A 16,665-nucleotide genomic window follows, 5' to 3' on the forward strand; every position below is an offset into this window, starting at 1 on the left:
GTGACTCTAGTGAGAGTAGCGATGATAGTGATAGTGGCTATAGGGAGGGTGGCAGCGACAACGAGACTCATACTAAGGTAAGTCTTAGAGACCTCTTAGCCCTTTCATTGGGGAGGAGGATTTTGATTATGCCACACAGAACAATAACCATGGTTCTTGTTTAGAACAACCATGACGTGTTCTTATCCAAAATAAAATATACAATTCTCAGAGGTTACAAAAGAAGAAGTAAACCTAGAAGCTACTGGATTTTAAGGAGTTATTAGTACTATATATGAAGGACACATGCATAGTGAGAAGCACGGTGGCTCTAGATCTAGATCACGGACACGAGATGGTAACTCGAGTTCTGTGTCATAATATGGATATAAATCATAAGCACAGGGAGGCACTCAAGTTCTATGCTACAGTATGAATATGGATACGACTTTGATAGATATGTAGCAACTCCAATAGATACGACGCATCATTTTTCGATTAAGACAAAAAATTCACTTCCACATATATATATGGGAAAAGGTACTATGCGCTCAACCTCACAAGACCGTCCCATGAGGTCGAGTTGTGTGGGCCCCACCGTGATGCGTTTCGAACATCTACCCCATCAGTCAGATGCACCATTCCATCGTGGGCCTAGGTCTCAAAAATCAAGTTAATCCGTGACTTGTGTGGGCCACACCACATACAGAAGTGGGGAGAGGCCGTGCACCATTAAAACATTCATAATCATTTTTTGGGCCCACCGAGATGTGGTTTGCAAATCCAGCCCATCCATTATGTGTGTCCAACTTGGATGAGGGTTCAGACCAAGTTTCGACAACATTGAAAACTCAGGTGGGCCCTACCAAGTGCTTTTATATGTTTTTGGCATGTCTTCACATGATTTTAGATGGCATGGCCCACTTGAGTTCTGTATATGGTTGACTTTTAGGATATCTCATAATTTAGAGGGGACCCATCAAATGCACGGTGTTGATGGCCGACACGCATCACGGTAAGGTCCACACAGCTCGACCTCACGGGAGCTTATCGTGAGGTCGAGCGCATAGTACCTTTTCCCTATATATATATATATATATATATAACTAGGATAAGAGCAGTGGTATAAATACTCAAGAGTTTCTTATATTCCCATTCTAGATCCATATCAACCACAGATTTTGGCGACTACGTAGTATCCACGGATAGACACACTGGTTCAGTTTGGAGAGGATGAGTATCATCGCTATGTCAAAGAATATTTTCACAAGTACCATTCTATTATGACCTAGGCTCAGTATTGTCAATTTATGGAGCAGCAATAACATTTCCAACCCCGTGGAGATGGAAATGATGATTTCGAGCCACCGCATAGTTGTGTACAAGCCACAACTATACACATCATTCACAAGTATATATCTAAACTTCTACTTCTTTTTTAAAAATGTATTAGTTGTGTTTTCATAAATATCTTCTTACATTTATAAATTTTATGAATTCACTTTAAATATAGTTGCATTAGTTCAATCAAACAACGCATATCTTAAGACTATATACAAAAGAAACCTATTATGTTCACTTGTTTTTTGTGATGTTGTGATTTAAAAGTATATATTAATGTCTTTTTTTAACAATTCTCGAAGTTGCCATTGAAAATTTTGACCAATTTCTCAATGCTTCCCTATACTAACCAAAAAGTGCGATAAATTACCCAATATGAATGATAAATCCCATATGATAACCAAAATGTATCTGTATCTCAAGGGTGCCATGCAAAATGCGATAACGATTCGATAAACATGGGATAGGATTATGACGTGCATGTATTGTAGATACAATTATTTATTATTTGCATATAAATAAAGATCAAAATATAAACTTGAATTAGAAAATTAAGATTTCAATCCAACTATGGACACCTGCCCTTATGGGCCCATTTAGTAGCAATAAAATTCATCTCAATCGTCTGTCTAGGTCATGTTGTCTTAGACCAATTATTTTCATGCATTTTGTTAATCAATACCAATTATTGGAACAAGAGGCACACGTGCACATGAAAAAGTTGATAAGTAGGCATTAGCGTTGCTTAAAAATATATGGTGGCATGTGCAGGCACATGCAGAGTGCTTGAAAATATACGATGGCACATGTGGGGCGTTAGACGATGCATAGAGAAAATTTTGGTATGTATCACATGTACAACTTGCCACATGCAACAAATGAAGCAAACTTGTTAGTTTCATGTGGCATATTTTCCATGCTTAAAAATTAATGGTTGCACACTAGCATGTTTGTACAAAAGAATAGTCCGACGTGTACCAGAACATCGACAAGGTCCATTGTTTTTTAGTGAACAAAAATAGTCCCACAACAGTAGGAAAACTTGGCAATGTCCTTATGGGCCGTATATATATATATATATATATATATATATATATATATATATATATATATATATATATATATATATATATATATATATATATAAAGCATGGACAAAAGACTCATAACTCACCAGTCCAGATTGAACTTTTGTTGCTAGCAAAAAAGGTCCCTAAATCTCCCTCAAGATTTTGATGTTATTATTCATGTTTCATTAAATGATTTTAATCTGGGTTTACCAAAACGAGTTTCGTTTATATATATATATATATATATATATATATATATATATATATATATATATATATATATATATATATGTTTTAAATACATGAGGAGTTTTTAACGTCAAAGCAATTACCAACATTTTTCATACAAAAAAGAACGGACTTAAAATCCATATCACCTGCAGCATTTATCCTACAATCTCAAGATCCTATCCTGAACATAGGAAGGGATAAAACATACCAAGTAGGTAATAGTTTTTTTGGTAGCATTATTTTATTAATCTGCGGTGGGGTTTTACATAAAATAGAAAAGAAAAATGAAGCCACAGAAACTGCACAACAGCATTCAGAATCACCACCAATAAGTAGAAAATTGTAAAAAGACAAATGAACCCTCAGATTTGTAGGTGGGAGGGCTGAAAAAACTGATGAAGATTTCCATACAAGGGCTGTCTCCTTGCTACCCCTGATGCATGTAGAACTGCAGCTTTAAAGCAAGTTCAAACAATGCATTTTGCAGCGTTTAGAGATCAAAAGTCAATATGTTGAATAATTTAAATTACAAAATAAAACATGGAACAAGCAACCGAAGAAAAGGAGAAGACAACTCTACACCTCAATGCACTGCGATGAATGTTAGACCGAAATAATCAACAGGCAAACTCCTCAATGCCCTGCAAACTCTGTTAAGGGACTAAACTGTATTTATGGCTCTGCTTAGACAAATCATGAGAAGGGCACAAGGGGGAAGTCAAAAAGTTATTAAGGATATAGGCGAGACCCCAAAGAAGAAGAAGAAGAAAAGCATAACCCATTCATTCACCTGAATAATTGGCACTCATGTGTACAAGCAGAAAAAATGAGTTCAATACCAGAAGACTGCCATTCCTGCATAAAATAGGACAGATTTGTCCTGCTTTGAGGGATTTCTACCTTAATTCAATCTCACGCTCTGCCTCGTCTTGATCATTCGTTTGAGAGCTGCAAGCCAGAAGTTGCACTCATCCCAGTCACTTGTTGTCAGAACCACCTGTTTACAGGGAATGAATAAATCAGCATGAGAAGGGGAAAATGCTGGAAGAGAATCTTATCAAGTTTTGTAAGGCTGGCCACTACAGAAGCAGCTGGCAGAGAAAGCTCTATATGATCCATGTATCAATTGCAAAGACAATGTATCGAGTATGGTGTCTCTCTTATGTTACTTGGCATGGATTTGGGTGGCGGGTATGTTATGGTTGCCGGACTCGTCTCTCCAGCCAAGTCTCAAGCTACAGGGTTAAAGATATTGAACAGTTTATATATTTCATATTTTAGAACATATTGTTATTAAATTTGAATGTTTGTTGTACTTTAAATTGTTTTCAAATATAAACTTATTCGGGGCCTGTTTGGACAGTGAATTACGATAGTATTGTAATGGAAAAGCACCATCATTACAATTTTATAGTGTTTGTTTAAATATGTATTTGGCACGTAATTCACTTGACAGATGTGTATGGAATAAAAGACATATAAATGAATTTGTAATCATTACAAATTTACAATACATTGTAGTAAAAATCTCTTATCCAAACACAGGAATTAGTATATTTTTCCTATTGATTTGACATACCAGTAATATAAAAGTATCATCATTATGATTTTACCACGCCCATCCAAATATGGGAATTCTCGGTCAAATTACCCATTGACCAATAGATGGGTATTGTAATATGTAATCATTGCACTTCTACAATTCATTACATTGTAAATTGCTATCCAAACAGGCCCTCAGGTATGACCACTATTACCAAGATAGTCAACCCTCTGTACTCTTTATTCTGAATCACACAATTTGGATTATGGATAATTTGCATTCGAGATTGCAACTATTACCAATTCGAAATTATGATTCCATAGTTCATCTCAATTAAGACAGTTTTTACTTTTTCCAATTGCTTGGGTGTTTATACAAGTCAGAGGGCATTTATAGGTGATCCTATGGGCCAAACAACCTTTAAGTGACAGCTATACCACACTACCAAGAGGGACACATGGCGTGATCTCATTAAACGATTTGGAATGTTCCTATCATCCAGTGCTCATAGACAATCTTACTAAAACGCCCATAACTTCCTCATTATAAGTTGGATTGGAATGATCCTGGGATCGTTGGAAAGATAATTTGGTAAGCTTTCTGATGGGACCAGAATTACCTTTTTTTAGAAGACAATCTGGCCTGTCAAAAGTGGGGCCAAATTCTCCAGTGGCATGAGCCGCATTGCCCACAAAGTCAGCTTCACACAGCTTCAGTAAACAGACCAGATCTCCTTTGTTACGCCTTACATCTGAGTAATCTTGGGTTCATTGGGAAGGTAGCTTGGCCAGCTTTCCAATGAGCTATAAACCACTTTATTTGGATATCATTTGGTCTATCAGTATTTAGCTTAAAGTCTTCCTTCCGTAGTATCAATTTTCAATGCAACTCAAGAAAGCGATTTTCTTAGAGTCAACAGTGTAATTCTTCCATTGTTGCCCATGAAATGTGAGTTGGACCTAATGAGCAATGTGGATAAATGGATTCGATAATCCAAGTATACAAATGCAACTAAATGTAACTAGGAGCATAATAACTTAACTGCTTTGAGAGCACTAGAGCATATCTCTATAATAAATGTAGGAATTGACTGCAGTGGTTAGTTACAGCTTTTTCTGTCATGCAAGGCGATGTGAATTTTGGAGCCTCCCTCCCTCTCAGTTTTTGTTTTAAATTTCTCTTTTTTCCTTTTGGCTATTTAAAAAAGTTGAAGTGAAGGCTCTAAAAGGACAAGGTGAAGGCCCAAAAGGAGGTGGCTGGAAGTAATAAGAAAAGACTAGAGGATATATGGATTAAATGAGGATATGGTTCATGTAGAGGGAATCAAAAGAATTTAAATTTTGTCAGACTACAACAAAGTATATGGAGTGCAATTCTACTAACAATAGGAGTGGAAATGAGGAAGCTAACCAAAAAGTTTTTCAAAATAACCACTTTCGATGTCTTCTGTAATCCCTGAGAGTGGAGAGATTGAGAAGGATGTTACCTATAGAAATCAAGCCGGGTGGAAGAAATGGAGATGTGCCTCTGGTGTTTTATGTGATCATCGTGTACCAATAAAACTGATAGGGTAATTTTATAGGATAGCTATAAGACCTGCCATGCTTTATGGGAAAGAATGTTGGCCAGTTAAGGAACAACATGTTCATAGGATAATTGTAGCAGAAATTAGGATGTTGAGATGGATGAGTGCAAAGACAGGGATAGAATTAAAAATGAATGTATTAGAGAGAACTTGGTAGTAGCACCAATATGTAATAAGGTGTTTAAAAAAGTAGACTATGATGGTTTGATCATGTGCAATGGAGACAAGAGCTACGCTAGCTAGGGTGTAAAAGGGCAAGGGGAAGGCCCAAAAAGATGTGGGTGGAGCTCAAAGTATTCCGTAATGGTAACGGTGGCCGTAACAGCCACCACCGTAACCTTTACGATACGGGGTGTAACGGCTGTTACGGCCCCATAATGGCCGTTACGGTCTCTCTTATTTATTTATTTATTGAAAAAACTCCGGAAAAACCTGTATCTACCTCGTAATGTTGATTAAAAAGTATGAAAAATCTGTATACCATAACAGACCATTACGGGGCTATTATGGCTTTTATAGGGGACGTAACGTGCCGTTAACAGCAATTACAGGTCATTTTTTTCCATAACGGCTGTTACGGCCGTTACGACGCCGTAACGTGTAACGGTTGCCACCATTACCTTTACGTAACAGACTTTACGCCCCGTAACGGCCTTTACGGCACACCATGCTGGAGCTAGTAAGAATTAGGAAAGGCTTGATGCTCTTTTGTATAACTAAAGTTATGGCCCTTGATAGTGTGGAATGCCCGAAAAGAATTGATGCAGCGGACCCCAATTAGTTGGGATAAGGCTTAGATGATGATGTTGATGGTAAAGTGGAATGGCTCAACAAGATTTGGGTAGATGATCCCAATAAGTTGGGATAAGGCTTTGATGATGATGATTAGTTTAGGCAGTTATGGTGAAACAGTTAATGACAATAATTTCTCAATTTATATATGGTTATAATGTTTAGCCAGCTTGTTTGGCACACATGCTCTAGACCTTAGTTCTTCACAATTTCCCTGTCTATGGGTACAATAAATAGTTGGGTTAAAAGTAGTGTTGGGGATTATGTTCGCATATGAGCAGTGATCAACAAACATTTATCAATGGACTCCCCACTCTTCTTTGCAGTCAATTATATGAGTGATGATCAATAAACATGTATCAGTTGTCTCCTTGCTATTCTTTGCAGTAAACTTTGGTCCAACGGTGGTAGAAGTGTGTGCCTCCATGTGAACTTGGATGCCCATCTTTATTAGCTGGTATGAGAGAACTTCATGTGTTACATGCTCAAAAGAATGACAAGAAATGTACCGTCCATCCTATGTGTGTGCTAGTTGGACTGGGGCTAACTATTTGTGGCATGTGAGTGATGTCAATGTGATCCTCTGCCATGGCCAATTCCGAAGCCAGGGTAAAAGAGGAGGATTAATGCTGGTGGGCAGCTGATCAGATAACTTCAAAAACTCTACCATTTAAAAGAAAAGCCAGAATGCAGAACAGATACGTAGATGAAAATAATGACTCTTATTTGATTAATTTGTAGTTTCAATTTATATTCAGAACATAGAACAATAATAATATGCATGCATGATCTATAGCAATAACATTCGTCATTTCATATGTAACTTGTGTATATAATTACATTGACTATAATTACTAGTATTTACGTGAGAAAAACATGTGATCCTACCAAACCGACCTACCACTAGCATACCACCACTAGCATACCACATATTGGGCCAAGTACCGTAAGTCAGTAACGCATATCCATTTGCATACCACATACCAGGGTAACCTGCAATCTAGGTAATCATGGGAATGAGTTGATCATATCAAGCATGGATCCCATACCAATGCCCATGCAGTGATCGAATTATCTCCAATTTTATCGAAATATCTCCGATATTATCTTTATCTCCAGCTCGGCGATACCAATAACACTGGTAGCGATACCGATAACGTTGGTAGTATAAAAAATTCCAGGTATTAGCAATGTATTGCTACGTATTGCCAACATATCAATATCGCTAATATAATCGCCAATATTTTCAACTATGTAAATTTTAGGTGTCGCTTGTATTGCCAATGCATCAATATCACTAATGTATCACCAATATTTTCAACTATGTAAATTCTAGGTAACACTTGTGTGATAAGTGTGTTGATGATATTTCAATAATATCAGCAACGTATTGATATCATCAAAATTTTGTTTATTAGAAAAAAAAATCATTTTTTTTCATGGGCACATGGTTGTATGTAGTGTTCAATTTGTTATTGATAATATTGATAATATATTAATATTATCGATATCGCAACAATCACGATATTGAGACCACAATCTTTCGTTTCCTCTCCAATTGTTGATGATTGCTTGGTGAAATATCATGTGTTGTTGATATTTTGCAATATCGATAGATGTTTGAATGGAAGGTTAGATGGTTAAATAGGCCGGATGGGATAGTTGGACTGATTTCTTACAACAACACATGCTTTTAAGGCCCCATTAAATGGAAACTTGTTATGCATGCATTCTTTTTGCAATTTTTTTTATTTTTTTATTTTTAAATTTCTAAATATACAAATATGTACATTTTAACATCTCCTGAAGTTTTGCTGAAAATTACAACCGATTTTCCCATGTTTTCCCGCATTTCTGGTTAGCAACGGTATTATCGGCGATATTGATATTGTTTCCGTACCCCTGCTCAACAAAACTTGTAGCTATACCGATACTTCAAACACTATGCCCATGTCATCTCATATCTATCCTAGGTTCATAAGGGGTTTGAATTACTTCAAAATTTCTTGTTATCACTTTGGAGGGAGCTTATAGCTAGCAAGTATGGCGTGAAGGTGGGTGAGTGGTTCGTGAAGAGATCTTCTCTTTATACAACTTCAAGCATTTGGAAGGCGATTGCAGCGACAAATTATTTGGTCCGTAGAGGGATTGCTTTTTTGCTTGGGAATGGGCACCGCATTCGGTTTTAGGTGGATATTTGGTGTGGTGACAGTACGCTCCAAGATCTATTCCTTGGAGTGGCCCATCTCGCACCCGATGGTTTCATATCTATGGAGGGTTGCTATTCTGTCTACGGTGGATATGTATGGAACCGTCCTTGCCGTAAGAATATGATAGATAAGGAGACTATTGAGTTCGCGACGTTATTGGATCACCTTAAGGGTATAAATCCTTCATCTCAAAAAGAGGATTTGATGATATGGTTGGCGCAATGCTTGGGAAAGTTTTCTGTTCAATAGCTTTTCAGTTTGATTAGTAAGCTGCCTCGCCTCTCTGGTCCACCTAATCCATATTCACCATTGGTTCTAAGGAGCCCCTCCTCGTGTGGCAGTTTTTATTTGGCTAGTGGGTTGGAGAAGGGTTCTTACAGTTGACCATCTTCAAAAGAGATTCTTAGTTCTTCCTAATATATATCTGATGTGTATGGAAAATGAGGAGATAATCGATCATCTTTTTGTTCCTTGCCCTTCTATTCATAAAGTCCATGAGCATTTTTTTTGTGTTTGCTCCATACTGATTGGGTAATGCCAAATACAGTAGAAGGCCTTTTGTGGGTTTGTCATGGGGTAGGAGTAGGTAAAGCTGGAAAATCTAAGTGGAGGCTGATTATCATGGCTGTATTTTGGGCTATTTGGGGAGCTGGAATGGGCATTGCTTCTGGAATGAGAGTGGGTGTGGATGAAGTCATTAGGATAATTAAGATTCTTGTTTCGAGTTGGTCCGTCTATGTAAATGCAGCCTTGGCTGCTAATACCTTTGTCTAGGTCTTGTTGAGTTTCGTTTGTATTCTTCTCCCACGGCAAGGTGAGTTTCTTAATAAATTTGTTGTTGTTGGAGGAGAGATTATGAGTTGATTACAAATTATGAGATGATTAACAATTATGACTTGATCACCAAGAATACCTGGATGTGTAGGGCAGCAGCAAATTCCCCTGAGTCTAGAGCTTGGCAGAGCTGGCCAAGCTTCGAGGCAGCATTTGGAGATATGTCTCCACTGTTAAGCTTTGCAAATAGTGCCCCAATTTTCCTTGAATTGTCCTCGATCTCACGCTTTTTAGCTGGATTTGCACGTGAACCTCCAAGTGCTTCTGATGTCTCATTGTAAAGTCTTGTCAATGTTGTGATGACAGGCCTCAGTTCAGCTGGCCAACAACCAAATAGAAGATCAGATGTGCATATGCTTGCTTCTGCAAGTGTAATTTTGAGTATAATGTGCAGCGCATGAAATCAGTGCAAACCAACCATATTGCATTCGATATGCCTCCGTGTTGGAAAAAGATTTTCTTAAAATCCCTCATATAAAGAAAAAGGGAAAGAAAAAAAATAAAGAGAGAGCTCATGTTGGAAAATAGTTTTTTTAAAATTATTATCACAGTATGAAAGGGCTAGAGGCAGAGTCATCATTTGGGGGCATCAAGGCCAAAAATCTACCAGGGTTGTAATGGGGAAGAAATTGCTGGGAGTTACATAGAGGATTTTGCTATGGACTAAGAGATCATTCGAGGTCATCTGCCTGGTTCGTAATCTTGTTTTTTTGGGTTCTTTGCTTTTGAAGAAATCTTTATAAACAGTAAAAAGAAAGCTAATCATTTTAACATGCCCTTGCCCAGAAAAACATGTTGCTATTGGTGATAAGCATTCAGTTGCAAAGGCATAAATACATTGTAGTAGAAAAAATTGTCTGTTGAAATTGTTTGTTATGCTTGTTTATGCCCGGGCATGGATGAATGGGCATGTCCACAAGCATGATAAACTTTTTAAAGGCAAATGCAAAATATTATTAAAATGACCCCAACAACGAAAAAAAAAAAAAAAAAGATAGGGATGATAAGGAATCATCTGCAAGATAAAAAAGAAAAACTCAAACAAAGCCATCCAGAAGCATGAAAATCTTCCCTTTCACATCCATGAAACTAAGGGAGAGCCAACGCCTTTTCAAGAATCTATTTTGACATGTAGCTAACTGGTGTCGAGCAAATATAACTAATTTCCTTAAACATTGCAGCGGATTGAGATGTTCCGTTGGAGAAAAGTGGGAGTTTCTTCACTGGATGATGGACAGTAGGAACTTATTATAAGAGTTTCCACTGACAGCACCTGAGCCCTTTCACATCCAGTGCAGCTTGTTGACTGGGATGCTTCCTTGCAATTTATGATAAGAGTTATGACTGACTATGCCTAAGCCTTGTTATTGACTGAAATAACAAAAACACCCCTTTTTTAGATTGCCTTTATGGTGATGTTCTCATTATTAACTGTATTTCTATATACTATTCTTCACATACCCCTGAAGTTGTCATCCTCATATTTCCCCTCCAGCTTGCAACTTAAAATCGATGGTGCTAATCAAGAGTTCCCTTCCATTTCTCTTGACATGTGCATAGCCCCAGAGGAAGGCAAATCTGCCCTAGCGTTATTATCCACTTACTATTTTCAAATTTGAATCATGGTGAGGCCTGAACACATGAATTGTGGGGCTTGATGACTGAAGAGACTCATGGTGGGACTTATCTCCTTGACATGTGTCCTTTGCCCCAACTTCATTTGGTGAGTGACAGCTAATCAGAGAAGGCACACCTTCCCTGCCTGCCTCCGCATCCATCCCTGCACTTTGGCCCACCATAGGCCACATCCAGTGGTTGTTGTCCCAAGATTCCAGCACAATAGAAATGGGAAAAGCCATTCCTTCCACCCATAGATCGACTTTTTGCATGATATTACCCAAGCATAAATTACGAACACCTTGGTCATGGTTTTTTATTTCATCCCTTCTACATTCTCGAAGAGAAAACCCAACCAAGAGAACCTCCTTTGCCCATGCCTCCATCAGGATACCGTATGGCCAAGACCATCCAAAGACCTCCCCCATCAATTACCACTCTAACCATCTATACAGCATGCGTATCGGCCCCATTTGTAGAAAGGAAGGCATTCAATAACAGTAACAGCCTGCCAATGGACCATAACGTTCCAGGCCTGGGAATGTTTGATTTTTTTTTTTTTATAAAGTGAAAAAATACTAGAAAAATAAAGAAAAATGAGAGGATTCCATATGTATGTATTCTTTTATAGTTTTGAACATATTTATTATGGTGTAACAGGTGATTCTTTGGTAAGAATGTTGTCTTGGGCTGCCTAATGACATAATTAACTAGAGAAGCTTAGACTAATTTCAAACTCTTATATTTAGTATTCTAAATATCTAATATCAATGATGCAATATAAACTTGAGGAAAAAAATTTATGAAAACAAAACTGGATGAATAGTATTGGGCTGATTTGGGTACATTGTATGCCCCCCAATATGGCCTGAAATTCATCCAATCTGTGGAACTCATCCACTCATGTATATCCTTAACCATTTGACACAATTTCCCTCATGAAATTTGAGGAAAAACCTAAAATTAAATTTAGATGAAGTCAAACCGATTTGGGACCACTTAAATGCTCCAAAAATGGCCCCGAAATTCATGCAATTCGTGGGATTCATCCCACTAATGCATATCCCTAAGCATTTGACATCATTCCTCTCAAGAAATTTGAGAAGAATTTTATTTTATTTTTTAATAAAAAAAGAAAACAACTATAATTATTCATCCCAAAAATGACATGCACTTACCAAAAATACAAAAAGAAAAAAGAAAAAGAGATTAAAAGAAAAAACTGATTTAGTGCATGCATGTGTAGATCTAAATTCCATACATGTATTTGAACAACCGACACTCCAAATTATTTACAGAAAAAAAAAAAAAGTTGCTAGAAATTATATAAAAGCCAGAAAAAATACAAAAAGAAAAGAAAAATTATACAAGCATGGCCCAATGGAACCCAAATCTAGCAAGATTTGGTCAATTTGATAATATAAGGCCGAGTCAATATATTTGCAGCAAGAAAAAAAAAATTACCTATTTTTTCAATTTCCCCAAATTCAACCCCAAATCTTCGATTCTTCAAAAATGGCTTAAATACTAAAATTTTTAAAAATTGCACAAGCTAGTCAAATGGGTTAAAACTAGCCCTCAAGAAGCAAAAATGAAAAAAGCCCCCCAAAGGAGTCTTACATATGCGTGACGGTCCTAGGACATTACGCATGATAAATGGACTGCTATGGGCCCCTAATAGCCATTATAATCGCTACGATCCAAATTTTTGACACAAGCCGTTATGACCCCGTATCGCATAACGGTTCGTGCCATTACCATTACATAATGTCCATTCTGTAACCGTTTTTATATACCTTGGCAGAAAGTGTCTCCCCTCCATCAAACTCTCTAGGGATATGTATTTGAATTGTGAGGCAACAACATCTGCCTTCTAGTGTGATTATGCAAAAAATATTGAAGGCTTAGGACACATCGTAGGCCAACCCATTTAGCCACCTCTTAATTCGTCCAAAATCACCTCTCGGGCATCTTCCCCCTAGCGAGATTATGTATAAATCCTGAATAATTAGGCCCTCCTTGTTTAGCCATTCACTCATTCCTTAAGGCCAACCTATTCATTCACATCTTCATTTGTCCGATATTGCCTCAAAGGCATAGGATTTATCCAAAAAACTACCATTGGACTCAATAATAGCACTTCCCGCCTTAATGCCCACCATGCCCACCATGCTCAACATGTAGAGCCATTGTTGCCCTAACACCGACCACAATAGGTTTTTGTGTTCCCCTTTTGTTTCCCACCCTAGGCCCCACCACTGCATCTTTGTATAGTCCACCCCATGCTTCTAAATACGGTATCAAGGGACATATAGGCCTGGCCAAAAAACAATATGATATGAGCGTCGCCAATGTTGTCAAAATCCTATTGTTATTTATGATTTGAGTCGAATCTTCAGCACAATGATTTGAATCCCACATTGAATCCTTTTTAGATGATTTGAGGATCAATGTTGTCCAAATTGTTATCGTATCACAAATCGTGACAGGGGTTGAATCGTATCGAATTGCAAATCATAAGATTTTTTGTAATTTCTTAAAAGATGAAAAATATAAATAAATCAGAAAACTTAAAAAACTTTAACACTATCATGACATGATATTACCTAAAAATTAAATGATTCTTATCTTTCCTTCTTTTATTTTTCTGTCTTTTAAGAATTTTTCCTTGAAAAACATATAAAGATCCTTAGTAATTCATATTTTTATTACCTTTCTTGAATGTAGAATTGCATTGGAAAAGCAGAATTGATTCTGTAGACCGACTAAAAAAGATATTTGGATTTCTAAATATCATTCTACAATACAAAGGTCAACATGATCATAACCATCCACAAAAACATTCTAGATAAGGCATACATCAATTTGATGTTTTGACCAGTTAAGAAGTAAGAAATCGTTAAAAAAAGCGTTAGGATTAAAACATTGAAGAGAATATATATATCATTTAATCTCTTATAAAGAACAAAATAAAATAATTAACCTTTTTCTAAATGATTCTTAAAGCCCCCACCAATTGAAAAACATCAAATGAAAGCTGTGTAAAGCTTAAAATAGAAGAAAACAAGTATAATTTGAATCATAAATCGGGATTTAAATCGTATATTGTAAGATTCAGATCATAAAATTGTAGGATTCATATGAAAAGGGATTCAAAGGTGGGATTCAAATCATTTTGCTTAAGATTCAACTAAAATCGTAAATCATATGATTTTAAAAACACTGCCAACGATTATTTGTTTTGAAACCTACGATTTATAATCCAAATCACGAGTTACGATTTAAATTGTACTTGTTCTCTTCTGTATTAATCTTTTACTTGGCGTTCATTTTATGTTTTTAAATTGGTAGGGTCTTTAAGAATCATTCAAAAGAAGTCAATTACTTTATTATATTCTTTTGAGATTACATGATGGATATTCTCTTCAATGTTAAATTGTTTCAAATTTTCTTATGGTTTCTTACTTCCTAATTAGTCAAAACACCAAATTGATGTATGACTTATCTGGAATGTTTCTATAGATGGTTGTGATCATCTTGACCTATATACATTCTGGTATAATGATTGTTAAAAATAAAAACATCTTCTTTCATCGGTCTATATAATCAAATGCCACTATTCTAATGTGTTTCTAAACTCAAGAAAGGTAAAAAGAACATAAATTATTAAGGGATTCTCATATGTTTTTTAAGGTAAATTTCTTGGATGACAAAAAATAAAAGATAACAACCATTTAACACTATCATGATATGGAAGTATAAGGGTGCATGTGGATGGGAAATGGATGACTAATGATTTTTTTTCCCCTAATTTATTTATATTTTGCAGATTTTCTTTCATTTTTAAAAAAAAAAATCATTTAAATATATATATATATATATATGTTTTTAATGTAAATTTCTTGAATGCCAAAAAACAAAAGATAAGAACCATCTAACACTATCTTGACATGGAAGTATAAGGGTGCATGTGGATGGGAAATGGATGACTAATGAGTTTTTAGGTTTCTTAATTTATTTATATTTTGTAGATTTTCTTTAGTGTTTTTAAGAAAACATTTTTAAAAAAAAACTTACAATTTACGAAATGATTTACAATTCGATTTGATACAATTCAACCCTTATTGTGATTTATGATACGACAATAATTTTGACAATATTGGGTGTCGTATATCGGTATGCGTATATAGAATAAAGGAAAAAAAATCGGTCGATTTATTTGAAGCCAAAGAATTAGGGAAGAGAGAGAGAGAGAGAGAGAGAGAGAGAGAGAGAGAGATTCAAGGATCTATATAAAAAAAAATGGACATACATGAAAGTGCACTTGTTTGATAATCACGTGTTTTAGTGAGTCGATTGAGCCCTTGGAAGCTAAAAATCAAAGGCACATGAAGACTTGAAGCATCAAGAAGTAAAGAAACAGGTAAATTGAGGTGCCTTGATGACCCTAACCTTAGTCCCCTTTAAGTCCAAAATAACCTTAGCCTTTAAATGATCTATTACATAATAGGTAAACCTTTGTTTGATCATCTCATAACCTTAGGAGCCTTTATTTGATCATGGCTAGTTAGGCATTAGAAGTGCCAAGCTAATGATAAACAAACGATCGAAATCAACAGTTTTCGAGTAGATCCCAATCCTATCGACAGTCGCTCGATGGGACTCGATTCGATCGACGGTCCCCCTTGATTCGATTGAAGATGGCTAGAACTGTTTAGAGAGCAAACTGCCTAAATTCGGATATTCTCGATCAAATCGAAGGATCATCCAGTCCTATCGACTTGAAGGTGCCGTTGAACTAGCTGTTGCAAATATTTTTCTATAAAATGGGCATTCGAACCTTGGGCAAATTGATTGGTTTTTAGTCTGATTAGAGCATAGGTGATTCCCCACTCATTATCCTTCTCATAGACTCTAAACCAGGGAGATTTGTGATACCCTTCTTGCGATTAATCACTCTAATGAGCATTCCAAGCTCCATTATGAAGGCGTTCATATTTTCTCCCATTTTCTAGAGATTAGACGCAATCCTATAGGCAAATCCTTGTCTAAATTCTCTAAACCAAAGAGATTCATGACACCCTTCTTGTGATTAATCACTCCAATGAGCATTCCAAGCTCTATTATGAAGGTGTTCATGTTCTCTCCCAGTTTCTAGAGATTAGACACAATCCTATAGGTAAATCTTTGTTTAAATTCTCTAAAATACCCATTTAAGTGAATCCCCACTTGGAACCAATTATCTCATAGTTGTAGGAGATTCAACCTCTCCTATTACCTTGACACCTCAATAGGAAGATCATTGCTGGTAGCCGATTCAAAGAAGCGGAAGAAAATCAACTTCAAATATTGGAGGAGCACATAAGAAGCGGATTCAAGAAGATATGCATCTCAAGAAAGATGCATCAACAGGGCCCAATCAAACAAGATTGTTGTTTTAGAGTCCATTGGAGTTTGAGGTCC

The 16,665-nt window shown here is 36.4% G+C and overlaps 1 protein-coding gene across 9 annotated transcripts in view; it reads right to left on the reverse strand.

The window, feature by feature from the left end:
• Window positions 1-2,833: 2,833 nt before the first annotated feature.
• Window positions 2,834-16,665, reverse strand: part of LOC131251296 (protein transport protein SEC31 homolog B) — a 100,109-nt gene continuing 86,277 nt past the window's right edge. For 3 of the 9 annotated variants that reach the window (XM_058251929.1, XM_058251928.1, XM_058251927.1), the window contains exons 21-22: window positions 9,665-9,903; window positions 2,834-3,618 (exon numbers count right to left, since the gene is read on the reverse strand). In XM_058251929.1, the coding sequence (XP_058107912.1) occupies window positions 3,523-3,618; window positions 9,665-9,903 (335 nt within the window). In that variant the 3' untranslated portion in view covers window positions 2,834-3,522. The remainder of the gene's footprint in view (window positions 3,619-9,664; window positions 9,904-16,665) is intronic. The other 6 variants (XR_009173724.1, XR_009173723.1, XR_009173722.1 and 3 more) reach the window with 6 other exon arrangements.

This window comes from Magnolia sinica, chromosome 7 (assembly GCF_029962835.1).
Source record: "Magnolia sinica isolate HGM2019 chromosome 7, MsV1, whole genome shotgun sequence".
NCBI classification, from domain to species: Eukaryota; Viridiplantae; Streptophyta; class Magnoliopsida; order Magnoliales; family Magnoliaceae; genus Magnolia; species Magnolia sinica.